The sequence below is a fragment of the Lactuca sativa genome, chromosome 4 (genome assembly GCF_002870075.4).
Source record: "Lactuca sativa cultivar Salinas chromosome 4, Lsat_Salinas_v11, whole genome shotgun sequence".
NCBI classification, from domain to species: Eukaryota; Viridiplantae; Streptophyta; class Magnoliopsida; order Asterales; family Asteraceae; genus Lactuca; species Lactuca sativa.
The window spans coordinates 512,873-538,241 of NC_056626.2; the positions used below are offsets into that span (position 1 = coordinate 512,873).

Genomic DNA, 25,369 nt, shown 5'->3' on the forward strand with positions numbered 1-25,369 from the left:
CTTTTTTTTGAGTCTAGATATGATTTAGATGCACAATTTTGAGAAAATTAGTGTTTTTAGTGTTGAAAAATGATGAATTGATTATAAGTTCGTAGTGTCACAAATCTTTTTGTTCCCACAATAACTTATATATATAGGAAGGATCATTTGAGAACTCATAGTTTCCCGAGAACTAAAAGTGGAACGTCAGATCAAAAAAACGGAAGATCAAGATCACTTGTGACATTTTTGTAAATAAATAGAATCTTATAGGGGCGGGGGTATCTTAAATTAAAAAGGCAAGGGTATTATAGGAAACACAAATTTAGTCTCTAAATATTATTAAAAGAGAAACCTTATGACATCATCTAAAATAATCTGAGCCGTTGATTGTGTTTTCTTTATAGGTTTTACACCCTTAGATCAATTTGCTTACGTCACCTTGATCAAACAAGAAGTCAATCCGTTATATTAGGAAATTAAATGTAAGAATTGAATGAAAATGATATTTGAATTCTTTCCAAACTTACAACTACAAAATTGGTTTCTTATTAATGTAAACCTTAAATTTAGGCTCTATTTCCATTCAAAATTACTTTCCAAATATATTATATGTTGAAATCTCGGAACCTATTAATTTCAAATTTCAAAAGTTTCGCATATTATTATGAACCTATACACTTTGAAGCACAATATCTTCTATTTTAAGTTTAAACGAGATTTCAATTGATTCCCAACTAATTTTCATCATATTGACTTGTATATATATTTCAAACCTTTTTAATAATCGATTTATACAAACATTATGTCATAATTCCTCTGCAGAAAACAAATGCAAAAAAACTTCAACCTTCCCATCAGTCGGATCAGTCGAATAAATGTATGTACTTCTTCGTTAAATCCTTTTAATCTATAAGTTTGATATTGTTTTCGAATTTATATGTTTTTACTCATTCGTATGTTTGTTTGTTGAATACTTATAATTTGGATGTATAATGTTGTTTTTGATTTTTTTTTTTTTTTTTTTTTTTGATGTTGTGTTTGGTTGTTGGTTTCATCTTTTTATTCGGTAACTATGATCCTATTTTCGAAAACAGTAAACTCAATGTTAAAATTGGATGTTATATATAATGAAATTATGATGTTACATGTGTGTGTATACCTTTGTAAAAAATCAATAGACAAGACAAGAGATGACATGACATAATATAACAGACGGGTTGTACAAAAGACATGAAAGCAAATATACCTTCTCAACAATTGATGTGAGCTTTAAAGTTAAATATAAGCATCTTGTGAATGATGAAAATAGGTTCCCGTATTCTTTGTTCAAAAAGAATCGGTACCATACATGGGCAGGTAAGAATGCACGGTATAATAGAAGTGTGTAGTCAACTAGAGTCAGCATTTGACCCTGAAACACCAAAAACACCCCTTAGATGCTTCTGAAAAAAAAATCAGGTATACTCAAGGACCAAAAATGTAATTTACTCTAAAATTAAGTAAAAAAAGAAAAAAAAGAAAAATATAAATTTTGTTGTTATGCTATATGGTTTTTAGTTTTGGTTCTAAGGCAAAATGGTCATTTAAAAAAAACTAACAGTTAGGCTGTTAACTTAGGCAATCATAAAAGTTTTATGATATAGTGAAACAAGGTCCAAAAACTACAACCTGATTCTTTTAGGGACCAAAACCGACAACTAAACAAAGGGACCAAATATGTAAATTACTAAAAATAAATGAAAAAACTTTTGTTTATAGTGACCCCCCCCCCCCCCCACACACACACACACAATTTTGAGGTCATGGTGGTGGATAGAGCTCCATCACTTTTGCCTCTAATTTGCTACTTGCTTAATAGTAACGAATGTTCTTTGTTACTACTGGATCATTTCTTGCACATTCAGGATCAATTGATATAATCCCTATTGTATTTCAAATTTAATAACAAAATTGTAATTAATTAATTACTCATTAAAGTTAACAAATTATAAATTTATCTTACTTCCTACTCATCCAAGTTTTCTCATTGCTATAGCATCAAGAAGCTGATCATATCGCATATTTTTCTAAATAAGAAACTCTAATATCAATAAAAAAAGCTATATAATTTTGTAATAAAGTTGAATTAAAAAATAAGTAAATAAATAAATAAGAAGAAGACGAACCTTGTATCACCATCATATTTTATGTTTAACCTCATCATCATATTTAAATCCTCCCATAATTTGAGGCATTGTGATTAACCAAAATGCAACAATGTTTGGATCTTTCATGCTATCAATAATATGTTTAAACACAAAAACAAATGTTTTGAAGTATTGAAGTGAGACAATCGTTACAAGAGGAAAATGAGTAGAATCGTAATTGGCATTTACCTCATAAGGGTTTTTTGTTTTTTTCATTATGTTGTAAGCTTTGCATGGAGGCTCAATGATCTGCAAAGTAAATAAAACTAAAGGGGTGTTTATTTTTTCCTTTATTAAACTCTGTAGTGAATGAATATATGAATAAAATGTTCTATACTTAAAGATTGTAGATAAAGATGGAAAATAAAACGCAATGGATTATGAGAAATCATAAAAAATAAGAACCAAACCAAGGAACCAACATCGAACAAAAACCCTACTTTCTTTACTTCAAAAAAATCAGCGTACCTAAACATACTAAAAACCGTAGAACGAATTTCACAAAAAATGTTATTTCATAAAAAAAAGATGGTGGTAAACCGAAGAAGGCATATCAAAATCAACAAAAAAAACGAAGATATAAACATAAATGACGGACCAGATAAATGATTTATGTCATAGTTATCCGTAAGATAAAAAAGAAGTCATCATTGAATCTTAACATTGTCGATGATAGTGACAACAACTCAAATTAAAGAAAAAAGACCTGATATTAGAGATGAAGTGGAAGGGGATGATTAGCTTCGTTGCAGATTTATTGGTTATAGTTTCTTTGTGGGGGGTTTTATGTGGTTCATTTTGAAGGAACATAAATAAATTGCTATTTTTTGAAATAAACAGTTATATTTCGCAATGTAGTTATAAAATAACAATATATTTTGAAAGTACATTGATGTTGGATTATACTTGCTTAGACCCATTTTCACGCATGGTTGGCTGTATATAGTTGTTTTCCGTGTCACAAGTAAAAAATGTTTGAAGATACTTATATGCGACAAGCAAGGTCATTGAACTAATAAAACAAAAAATATTGTCTATAAAGAGGTCCTTCAACGTTATATATATTTACCTATTTTAGTGTAATTTCTACACATTTCAATAATACCAATAATCCTGTTTTTTTATAATTATTTTGTAATATCTATATAAATTTGTATTTTATTTATGTGTTCCCCGCGTTTAACGCGGGTCATAATCTAGTTTAATAATATCCTAAAATCACAGATCTCGTTCTCTCTCCCTCTCTCCCCTCTCTTTCTCTCTCATGATTTTCCCTCTAACGACCACTATACTCTGTCGATGACTTCCGCCTACAATGGCCTTCAAGATCGTGATTCATGAAATATTCACTATCGTTTCCTTCCTTCCTCCTGTCGTCGCCTTGACTACGGATTGTGTCACATCATCGTTCACGCTCTTCATTTGAAATCCTACAATGATCAAAGCTTCTATATCGCCGATCATCAAAGATCCTATGCGCTCTTCATGAAATATTCTCACCGTCGTGTTGAGTATTTGATCTTGTTGCTGTCGATATGACCTAACACATCGTCAATGTATCACCTTCCTTGGCCATTATTGTAGACCTGAAAAGAACATCAATCAAAGTGGCTTTGTTGATTTACTCGTCTACAATCACCAGGTTTCATTTCTCACTATTTGTTCATAGTATTCAATATTACACCGATATGAAATTGATGGAATTTTCTAGATTTTGCTCGGTTCCTAAGATCTAAATCACAAACATCGTTTTCCATCCTTCTATATTTCATCTAATTTAACAAGAGGATTCATGTTAGGATCTGATGAGAACGATGTAGTTGTCGTCGTCGTCGGTCCTAATAGATACGTCGCTTTTATTAAGGCAGCTCAAAAACTATTTACAAAGTCCCTTGTTTTATACTTGGATTATATAAAATGTTTCAGGACTTCCAGTGACAATCCGCTTTTTGGATGCTCCAGTCCATGAATTTCTACTAGAAGGTGATCTGCAGCAAATTGTGAATGAACTTAATGAGGATACTGGCATGACAGAGGACCAAATTTATTCAAGGATCAAGAATCTATATGAAGTGAACCAACAACTTGGTTTCTGAGGCTGCAGATGTGCTTTTATTCATCACATTGCTAATTGTAAGCCTACTTATACTTCCCTTGCTACCATTCCATAATCAATCTGCTTAGGAACCCCAAGCTTACCATAGCTAGGGATCTAACCAGTCCATTTCTAAAACTATACAACTCCGAACTAGCGAGACATACCAAGTCCCTCCCAGGCATGCTACGGTTACTGCATCCTAAGCGACCTTCTCCGATAGGGCACATCCCTTAACTACCATTCAAATATCCAAGGTATGCAGATGGCATATAACTCGATCACAATCAAGTCGCACAAAAATAAAATACTCATACCGATAATGATGCAAAACCATAACAATATAATCATGCACAAATAAAAGAATTGAAAACGGGAGTCGCATACCTGCAACGTTCGATGCTGCTCGCATCTCCAAGGTAGTCATCTGAAAAGCCCTGCCTCCTACCACAGGCGCCTCTGCATAGACCTGACGGTCGTCTGTGATCCTCAAAGTTGCAGGGGCAGGTGCCATCACCCGTCCTGCCGAAAACAAACTGGGGCACTGGGCCTTCTTGTGGCCCCGCTGACTGCAGTGAAAACATATCAAGTCTGATCCCTGTGTGGTGGTAATGGTACAATCCCTGCTAAAATGACCAGTCCGACCGCACTTGAAGCAGCCAGACTCAACACCGCTACCACTCTTGCACGCGCCCCCGTGCGCCCTGCCACACTTCCCGTACCGGCTGCGGTCCTGATAATCCCTCGATCTCGAATCCGATCCCTTGGGCATCTTGCACGAGCCTGTGGCTGCCTGAACCTCCGCCGGCTTTCTCTTCCGGATCTGCTCCAAATCAATTTCTCTCTCTCTCTAGCTCGTGCGATCATATCCTCCAACGTTTTGCAGCTGGACCGGCTCACAAACTGCCTGATGTCATCCCTCAACATCTCATGGTATCGGTCCTTCTTCATCTCCTCATCCGTGACATACTGCGGTACAAGAAGAGTGCTCTCCCTGAACTTGGTGGTGATCTCCGCCACGGTCTCAGTGGTCTGCGTCAAATCCTGAAACTCCCGTGCCAACTGCTGCACCTCAATAATCGAAGAAAACTCCGCCCTGAACCTGGCCGAGAAATCGCTCCATGTCATCGTGTCCAACGCGACATCATCCCCCAAAGCATGACCAATCTCCTCCCACCAATCCCTTGCTCTGTCCTTCAGAAGACAGGAGGCGAGTCTGACTTTGTCCCCCTCGGGACACCGGCTCGTACGAAATGCATTGGCGACATCGGCCAACCACCTGCTGCTAGCAATGGGGTCCTTAGCCCCATGATAATCTGGCGCTCCGCAAGCTCTAAACTCTCGGAATGTCAAGGTACGAGCCCCCATCAAATCCATCATCTCTGCACGGAAGGCTCCCAACCTCTCATCCAAAATCTCCAATATACCCTCATTGGCCGTGCCAAAGATCACAGGAGTCTAATCTAGAATATTGCGCATAACCTCCACTGATATCAACTCCCTCATCCGCTCCTCGAGCTGCTCGGCCCCTGAACCCGAGCATGATCCCTCTCCAGCGCCTGATCCTCCCACTGACCTCTCTCGCAAATTCACCATGCTGAAAACATATCACTATAACTATCAGAATACTCATCACTGCTGAGGGATCATACGCACACACTACTAGTTTCCCGGTCTCATCTCGGCCTTTCTTGAATCGAGTACGGATCCTCTGCTTTCAGTAGTATAGGCCCATACTACCTTCCACATCTATCCGTACTTTCCTCAAGAACTGCTTCGACTCCACCAGGTCCCTTTTCTACTACTACTGCTCCCTGCCCTATCTCATCTTAGTGTAACAACGTAAAAATTTAAAACAATTTTTCGCATTTTCAAACACATTTTTACAAACTCATTCATTCATAAATGTCATAGTATCATGTCCTTGTTTCACAAAACATCTCCCAAGATCGAAATACATAAAATCCCATGTGTGTGTACGAATCAAGCCGGCGCCTTCCCGCGGTCATCACTGGTACCTGAAACACGTAACACTGTAAGCATAAGCTTAGTGAGTTTCCCCAAAATACCACATAAACACATATCAGCCACTCAAGGCTGTAACTCTGTTGACCCTCTGGTCGAGTATCTCTGTGGGACCTTCTTGGTCCCATAACTCTGTGGACCCACTGGTCCTAACTCTGTAAACTCTGAATCATGCAATGACATATCGCAATGAATCACAACACGTAGTATCATACAAACACACTGGAATATGGCTCTAGAATACTCTGTCACACAACTCTGTTACCACACTAGGTAAAGTATAGTGAGAAGACTCACCTCAGGCGTCTCGGTAAATCTTTGACTCGGTAGAAATATTGCCTAGCCTATGCCTATTCACATAAAGTAAATACTCTTATAAATATAACTCTCGAGACTAGACTCAACCTGCCATTGGCACCCTCAGAAGGGTAAAAGACTATTTTACCCCCTCTTGACACAAGTACTCCATTGTTGACCAAACCCTAAAAATCAACAAAAGTCAATGGTCACACTTTGACTCTACTCGCCAAGTGCACTCTGGTGACTCGGCGAGTTCACACATGTTCTCTAACACTTTGTCCCCCTTGGCACGCCGAGTCCCTCCCTATGCTCGACAAGTCATACCAGGCATGAATCGCGGGGCCACCCCGACTCAACTTGCCGAGTCTCAAGAACAACTCGGTGAGTACCGCCTTGAACTCCAATCCTCTAACCCCCTTCTAACTCACTGAGTCATCCCCCAACTCGGCAAGTCTACTCACTGAGAAATTTACGTGAAACCCTAACCCTACTCGCCGAGTCTCAAGAACAACTCGGCGAGTTCACGCCATGCACAAACTCTACTGACCTCCTGAGGCCAGATCTGTTTCCCTAAACCATAGAACTGGCCTCCCCAAGCATGAATGTCACGTAAAGTCCGAAACTTGATGCTTGTATAACAACAACAAGGCATCAAAAGGAGATTTAGTCCCAAAAATGGCAACCTAAGTCCAATAACCCCAAACTGATCCATAAAGCTCCAAGGGTTAAGGTCTCTGGACCTCTTTGAGTCCAGATCCAAGGCACAAACTCAAAGAGGGACCATTTGCTCCACCTAATCACTCTCCAAAGGGTTTAGAAAACCCTAACTCTAATGATCAACATCAAAACTGAAGGAGGTTCGAATTATTACCTCAAAATGAAGTCTCTGAACTCTGGAACTGCTAGAATCGCACATCCTCTTTGCTCTTGGTCACCTCTTTCTTGCTAAACCAAAGGTACAAGGATCAAAAGTGACTTCTTCTTCCTCACAACGATTTGGCTCACTTAGGGTTCTCTCAAGGGACTGGTAGCCGCAATGGGAGGCTATAAGTGCCCTTAAATAGGCTCCAAACCCGGGGGATTAGGGTTTCATTAAACAGCGTGGACTTGCTGAGTATGGACGTGAACCCGGATGAACATCCGCGACTCTACTCGACGAGTCTTGGCTCCAACTCGCCAAGTTCCTCCATAAACTCTGAAATAATAAAATAAAATAATATACCTGGGAATCCGGATGTTACACCTAGGCTTACCCTAGCGAAACCTCTGACTCTAACCAAACCCATCCTCAGCCGCTGAAGGCCTCCTTGTGATGCCAATTAGCCATCACATGAATACCATCACATGTGATGAGGCTCAGATAATCCTTCGAGTAAAAGACTCGTCCCTACAACGGTTGGACTCAGACAAGAGCTACGCAACTGGGCCAAATCTAGCACTCTAAGATTATTCAACCCTGATCACATGTGACGTGACGTATTCACCTAATGGCTAACTCCTATCACTCAAAATCCCACAATGCACAAAGCAAGCAGCATTCAGACAAGGGAAAATCTAACCATAACATACTCAAGCAATCATAATATCATATCAAGAATCTGTACTAGCATGCAACATAAACTCAGGCATAACCTAAACAGGCTATCATATTACTGTCTAACCAACACTATCATGCAGCTCAAAAGCACATATAACAGGCACATAAGGCATCCTCCCTAGATCCTTAGTCCTAGTCTAGCATGCTGTTCTACCAACTGATAATCATAACATAAACTTGTATGGGTATTTTGGGGTACTTACTTGAGTTCGGCTGATTGCATGTAGCACACCCTTTTTCTTATCAAAATTCTTTTCTTTCTGAATTCTTTTTGTTTTTCTAAAACTGTTTTCTTTCTCAACACTCTTTTACAAAACTATCTTTTCATTTTAAAAACTTCCATACCAATTCCTTAGTTTGAGTTCAGACACACTCGAGAGTATGTCCGAATCCCTCAAACCAAGGCTCTGATACCAACGTGTAACATCCCAAAATTTAAGACTTAAAATTTCTTTTAATAAAACATTACTTAAAGCATAATCATCAATCCAAAACATAATCAAAGTATTAATTTCCAAAACATATGTTCCTTATCAGAGTAAAACATTCCCAGGCTGACTAATCTATGGTGTGTGCCATGCGATCACCCCGAGCTCTTCCCTCCGCTACCGGAAGTACCTGAAACCAAAACTGAAAACCGTAAGCATGAAGCTTAGTGAGTTCCCCAACCTACCACACACCATGCATAACCACATACTGCACATACTGGGTCACGCCCGCTATTCTGGGCCTCGCCCACTACAACGGCCCCGTCGCTCCAGGCCCCGCTTGGCTTCGAGCCCCCGCTCGGACACATATCTATTTTACTTAGGCCTCGCCCTCTAACATATAATAGCACATAAACATATCGCAACACATAAGCTAAACATATACTAATGGATCCTGTCCTAAGGCCTCGCCTATCCTGGGCCTCGCCCTTGTCCTGCTACTGATGAGTCATGGAACCCCGTCCACGCTCCGACTGATAGTGAGATACGAGCCCAGACCACACTCACTCTTTCCCTAACTTGGGCCTTGCCCCTGATCTGCTGCTAATGAGATGTGGAACACCATCCGCACTCTGCTATTGGTGAGATACGGGACCTCGCCCACACTCACCTCCCTACCAGGCACATACATGTATCACACAGACAACAAGTATAAACTATCATATAAACCATTCCTTGGGCACCCGCCCGCTATCATTGGACCTCGTCCTGAATATCATTCTAGCATATTGTGTCTAGGGCTAACCCCCGGGTCTTATACTCATAACTACATGGACCGACATTGTGGCCTTAGACCCATTCGCACAAAGGGAAACTCACCTGCACTTGTTGAACTTGCTGATAACCCCTCTAGCTGCTACTGGACAACTCTCTGAACTCCTGCTCCACTAGCTCCCCGAGCTACCAATATCAAAGAAAAACTTAGTCTAACTGTCCCCCGAAAGTCAACTAAGTCAACTATGGTCAAAGTCAAAGTCCTGGTCAAGGTCAACCTTCCAGGTCAACCCTACTCGCCGAGTCAATCCACTGACTCGCCGAGTTCATATGCTCAGAGTCCTTCCATTCGCGACTCAACTCGCCGAGTCCTTCCATGACTCGTCGAGTCCACCGATTTCCGAGTCCTGTCCTGTCCAACTCACTGAGTCTCCACTCGACTCACTGATTCGAGTCTCAACTCGAAGGGTTCGGGGTTTCGCGACTTGACTCGCCGAGTCCAAGGCAATCTTCAACAGACTCGCCGAGTTGTTCTTCCAACTCGCCGAGCTCCTGCCCAACTTCATCCAACTCACCGAGTCCACCCATGTGACTCGCCGAGTCGCTCCAGTTCTTAATCCATTCAGTGGCTTTTCGAGCCATGCAGGGGCTCCAGATCATAGATCCATACTTCCAAAGCTCAATCCTTACATAAAGTTGCAAACTTTACATATAACTAAAGAGATCTAGGCTTAAAACACACTAGGGCTAGGTTTTAGGACAAAAGGGCTTCACTAACTACTCAATATCTGATGCTTTACGACATATTGGACCATCCCAACACTAGAGGTGGTCGGTGGCAGCGTGTGCTAATGGTGGTGGTGGTAGAGTTTGGGTTTGACTTCATTAAATTTTTGAATTCGTGTAAAATAAATAGTATTTAGTTGTGAATTTTGTCTATTATACTGTAAATGGACTGTATAAATTTGTCTTTTACATAAATTTTGGGTTAAAAATATAGAATGATGGTATGAATGACAATATTAGACTAAAAAAATATGATTTTGCCATTTTCTTAACAAACAGACAAAAATTAAGATTTTAACATATTTAGTAATATTCACAATACATATTACTTATTAAATGTGGGTTCTTAGGGTTCTTAATCTTTTTGTGGTTCTCATTTGAACCACTCCCTATATATATATATATATATATATATATATATATATATATATATATATATATATATATATATATATAGGGTGGAGATCGGTTGAGAACTCATAGTTTCCCGAGAAACTAACAACTAAAAGTGGAACGTTGTATCAAAATCAAATCATTAAGGGCATGATCGTCATCATATCAATCCCATCTGAAGTGGCAACCACATATTTTAGCCCCAAACCCGAATTAGGTCTCAAACAACCATAAAACCCCCAAATCTCATAACAAAAATAGATCTAGATGCAAAGGAGGGAAGATAGCAGCTTATTACCTCCAAGATGAACACTAACTGAAGTAGATCTCGGATCTACACCTCTCCTTGGAAGCAACCTTCTTGATCTTCAAGTTCCTTTCAAAGTTTCCCTCCTGCAAAGCTATTTCTCTCAAATGATGGAAGCTCACACAGAATCTAGGGTTTACAGGCTCTCTAGGATGATATGGAGGCTGAGGAAGGGACATAACACCCTTTATATAGGATACAACTCCCGGGATTAGGGTTTTCCTTGTTCAGACCAGACTCGCCGAGTCCCCTTAGCCGACTCGCCGAGTCGGTTACTAAATCGATCCCCCGGTTCCCACTCCAACTCGTCGAGTTCCTCCCTGGACTCGACGAGTTGACCCTTTGACTTAGGGTTTTCTTTCATTTCTTGGCCTTCCTGATTTTGGGTGTTACAGGGTAAATACTACATTCATAATTTAATAAACCTATTAATTCACTCATATTGAATTTAATACAAAACAATTAAAAAACTAATGCATTCTTACGTGCTTATACAACACAAAAAATAAACATATTCTAACATTAATACAGAAGTTCATTCATAAATCATTTATATTTTAACACAAAATTTATAAAAAAAAAATCACTTAAAGTTGCAATCAGTTCACAAGTTAATATAACCAATTACCGTTTAATATATAAAATTCACAGCTTAATATATTAAATTAACAATTTGATACACTGCAATGTCATATTCTTAACTTAAAACTTACATTTACACTTTCAGATATCAATTCACAGGTTAATATAATCAATTACTGTTTAATCATACAATTCACAACTTAATATAATTAATTCACAGTTTAAACAGAAAATTCACAGCTTAATGCAGTCAATTTAAAGTCTTATACACAAAAATCACAGTTTAATACACAAAATTAGGAGCTTAATATAGTCAATTCACAGTTTAAACAAAAAATTCACAACTTAATGTAGTTAATTCACAGTTGAAAACACAAAAATCATAGCTTAATACATAAAATTTACAAATTATTACAATAAATTCACAACTTAATAAACAAAAAGTATAAAATTCCTAATTATATTATCAACTTAAAACTCTTAATACAATCAATCATAAGTTTAATACATAAAATTCACAGATTAATACACAAAACTATGTATTCACATCTATATTATCAAATTAAAGTTTACATTTATACGTTCATATATGGAAGCATGTCTATGTATTAATTTGTGAATTTAATATAGCTTAAAATATAAAAAATTGCAATTTAATACAATATATCCATAGCTCATTTACAAGTATAATACAGTTAATTCACCGTTTAATACCCAAAATTTACAGCTTAATATAACAAATTCACGGTTTAATACACAAAATTCACAGCTTAATATAACATTACCGGAAAATCACTTCTTGTAAATCTAACCTATTGTTTTTAACGATAATGCTTGAAAACCACATGAAATGATTGCCAGAACATATCTCTGCTGGAACTCGTGACCAAAAAGCACACATAGTCGTGTTGAACTCACCAGGACGCGTAAACAGTAGTCGGAAAAGATCTGGCAACGATGAAAGAAGTCGCCGGAGGAGAAGAAGGGGAAGAGATCTGACGGAAATCTTAGATCTAATTTCGTTGGCGAGATGAGGACGTGATCCATATCTGATACATTCGAGATCTACCGTATTTTAGTGAAAATCTGGTGGTTTTGGCGGCTGTCTAGAGTAGATCTGAAGAAAAAGTGGTGGCTCGTCGGAGCAGATATGTCATTGAAGGAGGACACGACGACAACTGTGGCGGTTCACCACAACAACGGCAAAGAGGAGGGTTCCAGATCTGAAACTTCAATGACGTATTTAAGTGTTATCGCCGATGGTCGGAGGCTGCGACATGGAGGTGTCGTCGTCGGCGGTAACAGTGGTGAGGCGGCCGTCGACAATGGTGGATGTGGTGGTGTTCATCGGAGATGGTTGAAGGAGGTGAGAGGATATTTATTTTGTCTCGGGAGAATAATGAAGAAATGGTATCAGATCTAACATATGTAATATGAGTGGTTCGTAGGTTCTTAACCTTTAGTGGTTCTCATTTGAACCTTTATATATATATATATATATATATATATATATATATATATATATATATATATATATATATATATATATATATATATATATATATATATATATATATATATATATATATATATATATATATATATATGGGCTGTCCGGTCCGGTCCTATTCTAGATACATCATTCATACGTATTTCTTACTTCATCCCCTGTAATCGGTAGTGGTGTGTTTAATCATAATAATAACAAAAGTTTGAGGGGATTAATTAATGTTGATGTTAGTTGGATAACACACGAGACCATACAAACAAAGATCATTAACAATAAGGCGGTAAAAAAGAAGATGCTTTATTTCTGAATACATGTATATGGCTTGTGATTGTGGTCCATCATAATGTCCTACCATAAACAAAATATTGTGGTTTTGTTAAAGCAAATACCATTGGAATTATGCTTTGCTATAAACGCGTTAGCCTGTTATTAATGTTAAAGATAGCGACCTTAAATTATATACAATACAAAGATGGATGTGGGCCAGGATGGGTGGGGACATCCAACAATGGAAGTGGAGAGAAGGGTGCCTGCCCATTTGGAGATAAGGCTACCCACACTTTTTTTTTCTTTGTGATTTATATAATAAAACAATTTAAATTGAAAACAACGTATTAATTTTGTAAAAAAAAAAAAGAGAGAGAGAAGATAATCTTTAGGTGATGGGGGTCCGGGTGGGTAGAGATTAGAGAAAGAAAGAAAAGTCATTAGCAGCAGGATTCCACTAACCTCTCTCTTCATTCAATTCGAACACAAGATCAATCCTTAATTATACCACCTCTTCCTTCCTTTCTCCCGTTCGTTCTTTCTTTCTTTCTCACCCCACCTAACCTAACATAACATAACAACGATTGCTTTTGTTGTTTGTTGAAGATAAAATAAAATAAACCCAAATTATTATTATTATTATTATTAAAAATAAAGATGCGATAGATATAGGAATGGGATTAAGGACCCTTCCCTTCTCCAAACACCAAACGGACGGACCCCTCCTACCATAACCATTTACTCATTTATTACCAAAACGCCGTTACCCGGTAACCGTCTTTCCCGTTAAGTCACGTGCACTGCTTCATTTCATGGCGCTTGAGCGATTGACTCTCGCTCCCGTCGTTCTTGACACCGGCACCGGCAACGGCGGCGAAGACCTCAACAAAGCTCCAAGGCTGCCTCGCTGGACCAGGCAAGAACTTCTTGTGCTTATCCAAGGCAAGAGAGTCGCAGAGAACCGGGTTCGCAGGGGCAGGAGCGCCGTTCTCGCTTTCGGCTCCGCTCAGGTCGAGCCCAAGTGGTCCTCCGTCTCTTCTTACTGTAAGCGTCACGGGGTTAATCGGGGACCCGTTCAGTGCCGGAAAAGATGGAGCAATCTCGCCGGAGATTTCAAGAAAATCAAGGAATGGGAGTCCCAGATCAAAGACGAAGCAGAATCTTTTTGGCTCATGAGAAACGATTTGAGGAGAGAGAGGAAGTTGCCTGGATTTTTCGATAGAGAAGTCTATGATATACTGGATGGTGGAGGACCCTCTTCAGCGGAAGCGGAGGCGGAGGGAGACAAGTCGTTGGTTCTTTCCCTAGCGCCTTCGGCTGCTGAGACAGAGAACGAGGTTTTGTTTGATAGTGGGAGGACGGCGGCAGCGGTAGATGATGGATTGTTTTCTGATGAGGTCATAGGTAGTCCGGAGAAAGCTCCTACCCCAATTTCAGGTGATCCCGCCCTGTTTCTAAGATATTTTTGTTTGATAAGTGTGTGTGTGTGTGTGTGAAGTGACTGATTATGTGTATGTCTGAATTGTTAATTTGCAGCGACACAGTATGAGCCTTTCTCACAAGAGGTTCCGGAGCATGATCATCATCATCCAGTCCCAACAGCAGCAGCAGGTATTTGAGCCAATTGGCATACGCATTACACAACCAATCACCTGGGATTAACATGCATAATGCATTGCTTTTTTGATGCAAGATAAAAAAAGTTCCCCAATAAATCCTGATGAAGCTGCTGATGGAACTGCTCATCAAGGAAGTAGTCGGAAGAGGAAGCGTCCAGCCATAGATGCAGATGAAGATGAAGATGAAGAGGAGGAGATGTCTTTACAGAAGCAACTGATTGAAGCCATGGAAAGAAATGGCAGATTGCTTAGCTCCCAACTAGAAATCCAAAACACCAACTCCCAGTTAGACAGGGACCAACGAAAAGATCATGCAAATACCCTATTTGCTGTTCTTAATAAGCTCGCCGATGCCATGGTCAGAATTGCAGATAAGTTATAGTCACACCCACACCCACACCCACTCCTATCCTATTTCTGTGCATATCAAAATCAAACCTTTTTTTTTCTACAGTCTGCCTGCCCTTGCCCTGGGGGATTAAGTATTGTGGCACGTATCCAGATAAAATCACTCGCTCAAATATTTCTCTTCTTTCTTTCCATTGCTTATAGCAGCAGTATAGGTTTTGCTTTTGCATCAATGATGATATATAATACACCCATAATAAAACGACGAATAACTGATTCCTTTGGTTTCCATCAACATTTGCTTATGTATCATAAATAATATAAGACACCCGTTGTTGTTGTTCTTAAAGGAAGAAAAGAAAATGATTCAGTTTCCAGAAATTTCTGATATATATATATATATATATATATATATATATATATATATATATATATGGGAAAAGGGAATATAAGGCTGTGATGTATGTATGCTTAGGTATAGAACCCTTCAAAACTACACTGTTTTATGGAAAAACCCACCAAATCACGTTCCCAGCTTATACGGGCTTTTTCCATGCATATCCTTTGTTTCCTTCTCTAACTTTGCTAACAATCTTCTCTATTGATTGCTCATCCTAAACCCTAAACCCACTTGTAATCGTAACTCCCATCGTCAGCAATACCAATTCTCCAAGTCGAATCGGCAAATAGTTCTCTGTGTAAAATCAAATTGATTTAAGGTAAAAACTCTTGTTTCCCAATTGTTCGTTAGTATGATATTTAGAAATACATATATTTACTTTTTGTTTAGGTTTCGTTCATTCGACCTCAAATGCGATCATCATATAATAATAATAATAATTAGTTTTTTATCATTATCATAACGTTCTATGAATTTTGCAATACATACACAGCACATGTAGAGCCAATAATTCCAAAAGCTTCTTGAAAGTGTTTTATGAGTCAAAGCTTCATAAAACCATAAGTTTTAAATCTTTAGCGGCTCAATGAAAAACATTTAATTCAAATACTAAAATTAGAGCTTTGTGAGTCAAAGATGGAAGAAAGTATTGATTATAATAATATGGGCCATAATATTAATTTCGTGTTCAAGAGAAATAATTTCAAACACCAAAATAAGAGAAAAACTAAAATACCAATCCCCTGTTATGTTATTTTGTTGTTAAATTTGAATAAATTAATGAAAGCTTGAATATGATGAATCTATAACACTTTTTTTAATGAAAGAAAGACACAAACAGAATTAACCCTCTATAATTGTCAATTTATCAATGTTTATACAATATGAGTTTTTACTTATGGGTGATGCCTTGTGTATCTGGTACAGGACATGCAAAACACCATGATATTAGAAGCTCAAGTTGTTGATGATCCATTACAAACAGATACAACCGAAGATGATGATGAGGATATGAACCTTTGTAGTGATGTATATGATCCTATAATTCCAGCCACTAGCCCTTTGACTTTAGGATGGACTAAATGCCAAAAAAACTGAACACATATGAACTAATAGCTTATCAAACATAAAATGGATGGACTAAGTTCCAAAATTACCAACATTGATAGTGAATTAATGTTGAATACTTATGTACTTCTACAATTATAAAAAAAAAATATTGAGATAACAATGTACTTTCAAGACGTCAAATATCCTCATAGTATTGTCAATGAGAGATCAGAATTCGATTTCGTTTTTGAACATGATGTCATTTGTTTGCTATTCCAGACTTACATACAGCCAGAGACAAAAAAATGGAAATAATGAACCAAGTTTTATTGAAGTATTAAAACAAATTACAATAGTGAATGACTGAATGTACCAATTCGCTAAACACTATAAGCATTTCTAGGAATGCAATAGACGTCCTGCTAAAATCACAACTTAGATGGAACTTTTGATCTTCTGTTTTCTCTTTCGAAGAATCTTGATGTGTATGTGAGTTTTTTCGTTATAGAGACGGTGTTATACCTGCAAGAAATTTTTATCATAAGCCCGTCTACTAATTGGTTTAATAATCTCCAATTCATCAGTGCTTATTCACTCTTTATGTAGAGGATGCCAAGGACTTCAGATTGATACATTCAATCACTAACTAGTACTAAAAAGGAAGAGGAAGAAAAAGAATAAATAGTATGTCTCATTTTAGATATACATGAGGTTATGTAAATATACACATGAATGTTTAATCTCTAACCAAGACTTGTTGAAGCATACCCATGAAAGGTTGAACAATATAAGCTCATATAACGACTTGCCTCTTTGACATATCATCGAACACCTCTAGTGCACTCGGTAGATCATCATGTTTTCTAAAGATACTGAAAGCAAATAATGGAAATTCCATGTGAAAATGTTTGCTAATATATTAGACTTAAATTTCCCAACTTTTCTGATGAATATCTTCGAATCCAAAAAAGAACCAAGAGGCTTCAAATATTCTCTAATTTTCGTTATCAATCAATACCCAAACCGACCCCAATGCACGTGAATTTGGAAATAGATGCAGGTCAAAGAGAAAGGTAGAAGAAAAAAGATAATGTCAAATTCGAATCAGGTGGTTACTTTATTGAAATCAAAAAGTAGGGGCACCGAATAACAGGTCATATAAAACACAATAATCAACAAGTCTTGACGAAAGGTATAAGAAAAAAGAGAAAATTAGCAGGTAGGGGAAGAACGAAAGAAAAAAACAATGTAATCAAATTCACAGCAAGTAGTTTTTTATGGAAATTGAACAACAGGGGAATCAAATAAGGTATCTATAATTATAAAATATGTGGTTTTACAAAAACCGTATACCAGGGGAACGAGATTCGACAGCGTCATCACAAAACGGTGTAGTTTTGAAGGATTCTATACCCAAGCATACATACGTTACAACCTTATATTCCCTTTACCCTATATATATATATATATATATATATATATATATATATATATATATATATATATATATAAGTTTAGGTATCCAAACACACTATAATACATCATTTTGTTTCATATACTCATTATAATGTTCTTAAACTTCAACCTTAACTTGATTTACTTTCAAGATATTCGAAATTTCTCTATTATATTGCTCTTACATCACATCTTTTTTTCAAACACCTACTAGGCTATATATATTATACTTGAAAATGAAAATTATATAAAAGGAAGATAAATGTGTAATTTATAAAAATCTTGAAAATAATCAAATTAGAAGTTAAATTATAAGAACATTAGAGAATTAGAATGTATTATATGATACAAAACGACATAGTATAGTGAGTTTGGGTACCTAAGCTTATATATATATATATATATATATATATATATATATATATATATATATATATATATATATATGTTCAAATGAGAACCAAAAAATATTAAAAACCGTAAGAACCTCTAATTTTAGATGTTTATAAAGGGTTTAGGGTTTAAGGATTAGGGTGTTTATAAAGGGTTTAGGGTTACCCTAAACCCTTTATAAACATCTAAAGTTAGAGGTTCTTACGGTTCTTAACCTTTTTTGGTTCTCAGTATGGTCTTGTTAAAGGAAGAAAAGTATACACGGCACCACAAGTTACCAAATACCAATACAAGTTGAATTACGTGACTTAAAAAATAATAGTAATAATGACAGGCAGTCAGGCACAGCAAAGCAAAGCAACATCAAGTCATCAAGAAGTATTATCATCATCATCATCTTTTTGTTCCATTCTTGACCTATATTTACGACCTGGCTTCTTGCTACAAACATGTGACTCCTCTTCCTCTTCCTGCATCTCTTGGCTAATTGCTTCACCTTCACCTTGCTGTTGTTGTACCTCTAATTCTAAAGCAGCAATGGCAATAATGCCTTTAGCTGTAGATGATCTCTTGGCCTTAGCCTGCTCCTCACGGACACGGACATGGTTAAATGCTGCTGCTTCACCAGCACCAATACCATCATCATCATCATCATCATCATCATCGCCTCTCTTTTTCTTTTTCCTTGGAATAAAGACTACCGAACTACTACTACTACTACTAGTAGGCAATGATTCCTCCACTCCAACATGCTTTGATTCCATGATCTCCAAATAAGCTTCACGATTAGACCCCTCCTCATCAAAATCATAACGTGTATACTTTGAAGGATTCACAACATAATCTGGAACATTCCCAGGCGAGGCAAAACCCTGGACCTGGATGCCATTTCTTAATCCATCAGTCTTGTTACAACTCGGGTCAAACCTCACACGTTTTGCTGTTGGCTTCAACGCATCATCATTATTTTTCCTTTTCAGTATCGACTTGATTCTCATACCATAACCACCCTCACACTCCCCGGATGCTGCAGGGACACAAGCTTCTACTTCTTCTGCATTTAACATCGGTTCATCATCATCATCATCTTCTTCTTTCAACCTGGTTTTTGCAGCATCATGATTTTCATGGACCAAGCTTGGGAGAACATTGTGTGAATTCAAATAAGGCCCATGATCAGTAACATCCTTCATATATACACGCTCACACTCATCACCATTCTCCCTTCCTTCCGCCATCTTATCATATGCATCTTCCTCTTCCTATAATTAATAATCACATGGAAATTCACTGCATTAGATTACAACCATACAAAACACATAATCATATAAACTAGGAATAAGACACTACACTATACTAGTATAGAGTATTTAGTAAAAGTTATTAATTTTTAGCTAATAAAAAACTTGTCAAAATCCGAAATGAGATTACATGTTTTCTAGTCAATTTTAGAAATAAAATTGTAACTTAAAACGAATTCCTCAACTTTATAAGAAAATTTTGTGTTGTCGAAAATTACATAAATAAGAATGGGCTGCCTACATTGCAATTCTTCATTACATTCCACAATGAGAAAGAAAAACACCACAGGCTAAGGGATAAAAATCAACAAAACGAAAGGAATCGCATTCCATCCTATTAAACAAAACAAACAATTGAAATAGACCATTCCATACATTATGATTTACATGGATCAGATGACTTAATGATTTGTAATAAATGAGAGTAAATAGGGGATTTTATGTCATTTTCCTAATTAGGGCGGTGGAGTTCGGATATAAGTACAAGGTCGGTGTTGGTTGGGAGCTATTATTCATCAAAGTGAGTAGTTCACTTTTGGGAGAGCCTTGACCTCTCAAATGTCAAGATACCATTTGCATTCCTTTGATTTTAGCCCCAATCAATCACACTTGTATAATTCGGCAATTAAACCCTAGACCTAGAGTATAACAAATTGGTATCAGAGCAATGCGACCTGGTTTTGTGAGGTGTCATTTGATTTTTTTTTTTTTTGAAATTGAAGAAATTACAACGGAAGAAAAAGATGACGATTCAAGATTGGATGAACTCAAAGGGAATCTGAACGTTGTGCAAACAGACATCAGATCGTTGAATGAAACAATTGAAAATCTTAGTCAACAGATATCATTGTTGCTTGATGGAAAAGATCCTGATACATGGATTTTTCTCTAAATCGACTAAACAATGAAAAACAGTTGGAAGTTGCTTTGAAGGAGACGCCATCATGTGGTAACATAGGAGAAGGCCTATAGTTTGATGGGAAGAAATGAAACGGTTGCCATTCAGATCTGCATCAATGGGATCACTTTTTGAAACAATTCCTAGCCTTGAAGCAAGAAATCAGTGTAGGTATGTAACCCTAGCAGCATCTTTACAAGGCATTTCTCAAGAATTTTTTATAAGTGAATTCATAAATAGGCTGAATCCAGGAATTTAGGTAGAACTGAGATTATTATCTCAGTTTAATCTCCCGTTGGATGCTATGGACATTGCAAGTAGAATTGAAGAAAAAAAAAACTAAATTTTGAGTTCACACAAAACTGTTAGGATTATTGAGTAATGGTCGGAATCAATTAATGTTGTGGAATCAAGGGATCAAAAACTCCTAAATTCTTAAGAATACAAAATTTACAAAAGAAAAGATCATTAGTTGCGATCATTAGGATTGTGTTATAGTTGCAATGAGAAATTCTTTCCGGGTCACAAATGCAAGGAAAAGAAACTTGGTGATCCAAACTCTAGAAAATAGTGATCATGAAGGTGTAGTATCAGCAGATGATTTGCTTAAAGAATGTGGTACAATTGAAGTGAATTATAAAGTGGAGACACATCTCAATTTGATTGTAGGCTTATAACTAGTCCTAAGACTATGAAGTTGATGAGAGAAGTTAATGGTCAAAAGATTGTTGAGCTCATCGATTGTATTTGTGGAGCAACACACAATTTTTTATTTCAAGGGGACTGGTAAAGAAATTAAAATAATAAAATAAATTGCTGTGAAACCAGAAAGTTATGACATTATTATGCGAAACGGATTAAAAGTGAAGGGTCAAGAAGTGTATCAGAATGTTAAGCTAAGTATGCAAGGAATTGAAATAATTCTTACCACTTGACTTGGGTAATTTGCATGTAATATTAGGCATACAATGGCTTGAGATTTTTGGCACCACACATCACAACTGGAAATTGCAAATTATGAATTATTTTATTTTATTTTTTATTTTTTTTGAGGGGGGTGTAAGAGCAGTTATGCTTAAAGGTGATCATTTACATGGAAAAACCTTCAAGTCCATATTAAGTCATTGCAAAGGCAAACGCATCCAGGTGGAACTGGGAATATTGTCAGTCAGGGAACAAAGTCCAAAAGATGTCTAGCAAATACTGGCAAATATTATGAGAAATTTTTTCAAATGATCAAAGGATTTGTTTAGCACCTACAGAAGGATATGCGCACTTCTGTGCGTTTGAACAGGTATTCAATAACTGTCAAAAGGAATGTGCAAGTTGGGTCAAGGGAGTTTTCCCCAATTTCAGCACAGGTCTCAAAGTGGGTTAAAAAAAAAACATTGATGGTTGCAACCAGGTCGGATCAAGTGAAATACATGCAGGAAAGTGCAACTTAACAAATCCGAAATTGTATATCAATTGCAAAAGTGCTTCAACTTCCGGTGGGATGGGATTACGATTACCTTTGATAGGGGATGGAAACACAAATCTTTTTTTCAAATGTTCACGTTGAGGAAAAGGTGATTTTTTGAGGGCGGATATTGTTATACTTCTCCATTACGATTCACATAGACCAGGTTGACTAGAACATAAGTGATACAGCCTTATTAGAGATGGCAAATCTCCAGAAAAAGAAGTAAACTGTTAAAGACGAAGTGAAACAATTTTCTGCATATCTTACTAACAAAAAAAATTACAATTTATAGGATGACTAGAAGTTACTCTATGCTAAAAATAAGGACCCTACATGCAGTAATATTAAATCGTGGGACTACTAACAGAGGCACTAGCTCCTTTATTGACTCAAGCATAAAAGACCAAGTCTTTCTGCTTAAACATGCATGTAACAAACATGTGATGCTTCAATCCTAAAAACGTGTTGCTTATTCCATCAGGAGGTGTTCGTATCAATAAGCTGCTTCAAGTGTTTAGTGACTGTCGGGTGTGTAAACAAAGTAGAAAGAAAGAATCATCCAATCATCACACGTTAAAATGGTAATGAGGCTTAAATATTTTAAATTTCCACAAACAGGTGTTGACAGATTTCTCCTGAAGCTAAATATTCTAACATACTAATTTTGGATAACTAAGCAACGTGATATCATAGGTAAAAAGATGTGTTCTCTACTGAGCGAATAGAAAAAATCGTATATAATGAAATGCAGGTGTACCTCTTTATCAAGAGTAGAATCCAATCCGATTGAAGATCGAATGTCCCATTCATCTACATCGTTTTCGGTCTCAAAGGCATCATCGCCTCCGACATCTTCATCATCGTCTTCGTCTAGGCTTTTCCTGCGATTACTTCGGCCGTTAAACAAATTATCGAAAGAAGAAGAGACAAGGGTTTCATCATCATCATCGTCTTTATTGTCAGCTTTATGACGGTTCCACACTCGCCTTTCAACCTGGGCGTCGGTGAGAGACCACGGCGTCGACGAAGAAGATGAAATAGACCCAAATACTTTATCCACCCGATCGTTGAAACTTTGATCCATTGATTTTGTTGGATTTGAAAGCAAAGACCCAAAGAGGGATCGGGGGAGAGGGTGTTGTGTTACAAAGAAAGAGGGCACCGCCTTTGCAATTCAGTTCCACATTCAACATTTACCAACCTCATCGGTGGATATGAGAAATCAAATATTCGCCGATATTTGTGTTCTACTCATTATACAAAATAAATATTAAAATTACAAACGTAGTTATGTTTCATTATTATATATATATACTAGGGTTTAAACCCGTGGAAACCACGGTTGAAATGAAAAATATTATTGATAATCCGAAATCGTAACGACTAATTAAAGATTTGTAAAAAATTTATTAGTTTACAAGATGAAAGTTTTGTCTGTAAGTTTATGATGATTTGTAAAAAATTTATTAGTTTACAAGATGAAAGTTTTGTTTGTAAGTTTATGATAATTAAAATTAATATATTATTATATATGAGTAGATATTGGAATAAAATCATGATTTTGTACAATGTATGATAAATTTGGGATTAGTATAGTTTGTCGTTACTGTTGCAATTTGTGTTTGAACAATTTGTCGATATTACTTACTGTTGCAAATGATAACAATGCACATACAATTATTTAATCAAAATAACAACGTATTTGCATGGGTTCATTTTTTGTCATGAATAGTTAACTGAAAACCAAAATTTTCTCTTCTATATGATGCTTAGGTTTAGATTTAAAAGTTTATAATTCATAAATATTTATTAATATTTTTCATTTTCAATCAACAATTATCAAATTTAAATTTACAATTAACATTTTTGTTTTAATAAAATTTATTATGTATGTCCTAAATAACTAATATTAGCTTATTTACGTTTTCTTTACTTACGAATTTTGGAATCACTACAACTAATTACCATTAGCCATAAAATGGCTAGATTCATATAAAAAATCATTAGATACTTTTTAATCGAATGTACTATAGTTGAGCCGAGAATAGGAACGCATTCGCACTCACAATCCTCTTGAGAGTGTAGGACACAGTGCACCAAATAAAAATGTATTTTATTAATGTTTTCTTATTGATTTTATCAAAAATTTAATATATGCGTATTGCAACTTTAATATATTTTATTAATATTTATTTACTATGTTTTATACTTAAATTAAAAATTAAACTTGATGTGATGTATTTTAAAATTAAATACAACAAAATGAACCTAGGATATTTTAAAATTACCAAGTCTTCATTATAATTGGATTTATGTAAACATTCTGTCCATGCCAATTTTGTTTATGTAAACACAAAATCAATCAATGATTCTCTGAATTAAAGAAAATCCTCCATTTTACGCATAAAACTCAATTCTTATACATGTGTAAATCCTAAATTTCATTCACATCAAAGTAAACTACACACATTTTAAAATGCATCATTAAATAACTCCCAAATATGGAAGAAGATCAAATGCTAATCATAGACATACAACTATAATTAACAACTCAAATTCCATATTTTTGATATTCTTATTTCCTAAGGTGAACAAAAATTCCAAAGGTAAAACGATCACACATAAGGGTTGCAATTATTTGAAAAAAAAATAGTTGTAAACACAAAGAAATTAAATGCTGCAACTTGCATTACATACCCTATCCCAAGAAATAGAAAATCTAATTTGGTTTATTTGTTTATTATGGCATCCTTCTTTAATTTTCAAGTCGGTAATTATTAGAGTACACTTTCATCTATTCTTCTAATGAAGCATGCCCAGGTAACTCATCTAGCAAGTAAAGGCATCTTTTTCATATCCTTTCTCATCCATCTTTTAGGCTGAGACAATACCTGCAGTCAAAACAAAAATTTTTCTTTCATTATTTGACTATGGATGATCAAAAACTCATAATCATAATTACTAATGTTATACTTATAAATGTGATAGAACAACAGACCAAGATACCTTGAATGGACATCTGAGATCTAAACCCCTAGCTTTACAGGTAGCAACAGTAGACCATTTTAGCGTGTTATTAATCAAGGTGTACCAATGTATATCTGGTAAAGCACAACACGCCAAGAACCACGATTGAGGTCATCAATTGATCGGTGGATAGAATGAATATTCCAAAAAAATCGGATGTAACAACGATTGATCACATGAACTC

The 25,369-nt window shown here is 36.4% G+C and overlaps 2 protein-coding genes across 3 annotated transcripts; one reads left to right on the forward strand and one right to left on the reverse strand.

Moving 5' to 3' along the window:
• Nucleotides 1-13,691: 13,691 nt before the first annotated feature.
• LOC111920452 (trihelix transcription factor ASR3) lies at nucleotides 13,692-16,830 on the forward strand. Of its 2 annotated transcripts, XR_008231358.1 has the most exons (4): nucleotides 13,692-14,669; nucleotides 14,769-14,843; nucleotides 14,926-15,918; nucleotides 16,527-16,830. XR_008231358.1 is itself a non-coding variant. In XM_023916034.3 (3 exons), the coding sequence occupies exons 1-3, from the start codon at nucleotides 14,045-14,047 to the stop codon at nucleotides 15,231-15,233; spliced, it is 1,008 nt and encodes a 335-aa protein (XP_023771802.1). In that variant the 5' UTR covers nucleotides 13,692-14,044; the 3' UTR covers nucleotides 15,234-16,830. The 2 variants fall into 2 exon arrangements, 1 of the variants encoding a protein (XP_023771802.1); XM_023916034.3 differs by having other exon boundaries at nucleotides 14,926-16,830.
• A 1,941-nt stretch (nucleotides 16,831-18,771) lies between these two features.
• Nucleotides 18,772-23,392, reverse strand: LOC111920454 (uncharacterized). The gene is made up of 2 exons (XM_023916035.3): nucleotides 22,916-23,392; nucleotides 18,772-19,759 (listed from the first exon to the last, which is right to left on the reverse strand). The coding sequence occupies exons 1-2, from the start codon at nucleotides 23,240-23,242 to the stop codon at nucleotides 18,869-18,871; spliced, it is 1,218 nt and encodes a 405-aa protein (XP_023771803.1). The 5' UTR covers nucleotides 23,243-23,392; the 3' UTR covers nucleotides 18,772-18,868.
• Between the last annotated feature and the right edge of the window lie 1,977 nt (nucleotides 23,393-25,369).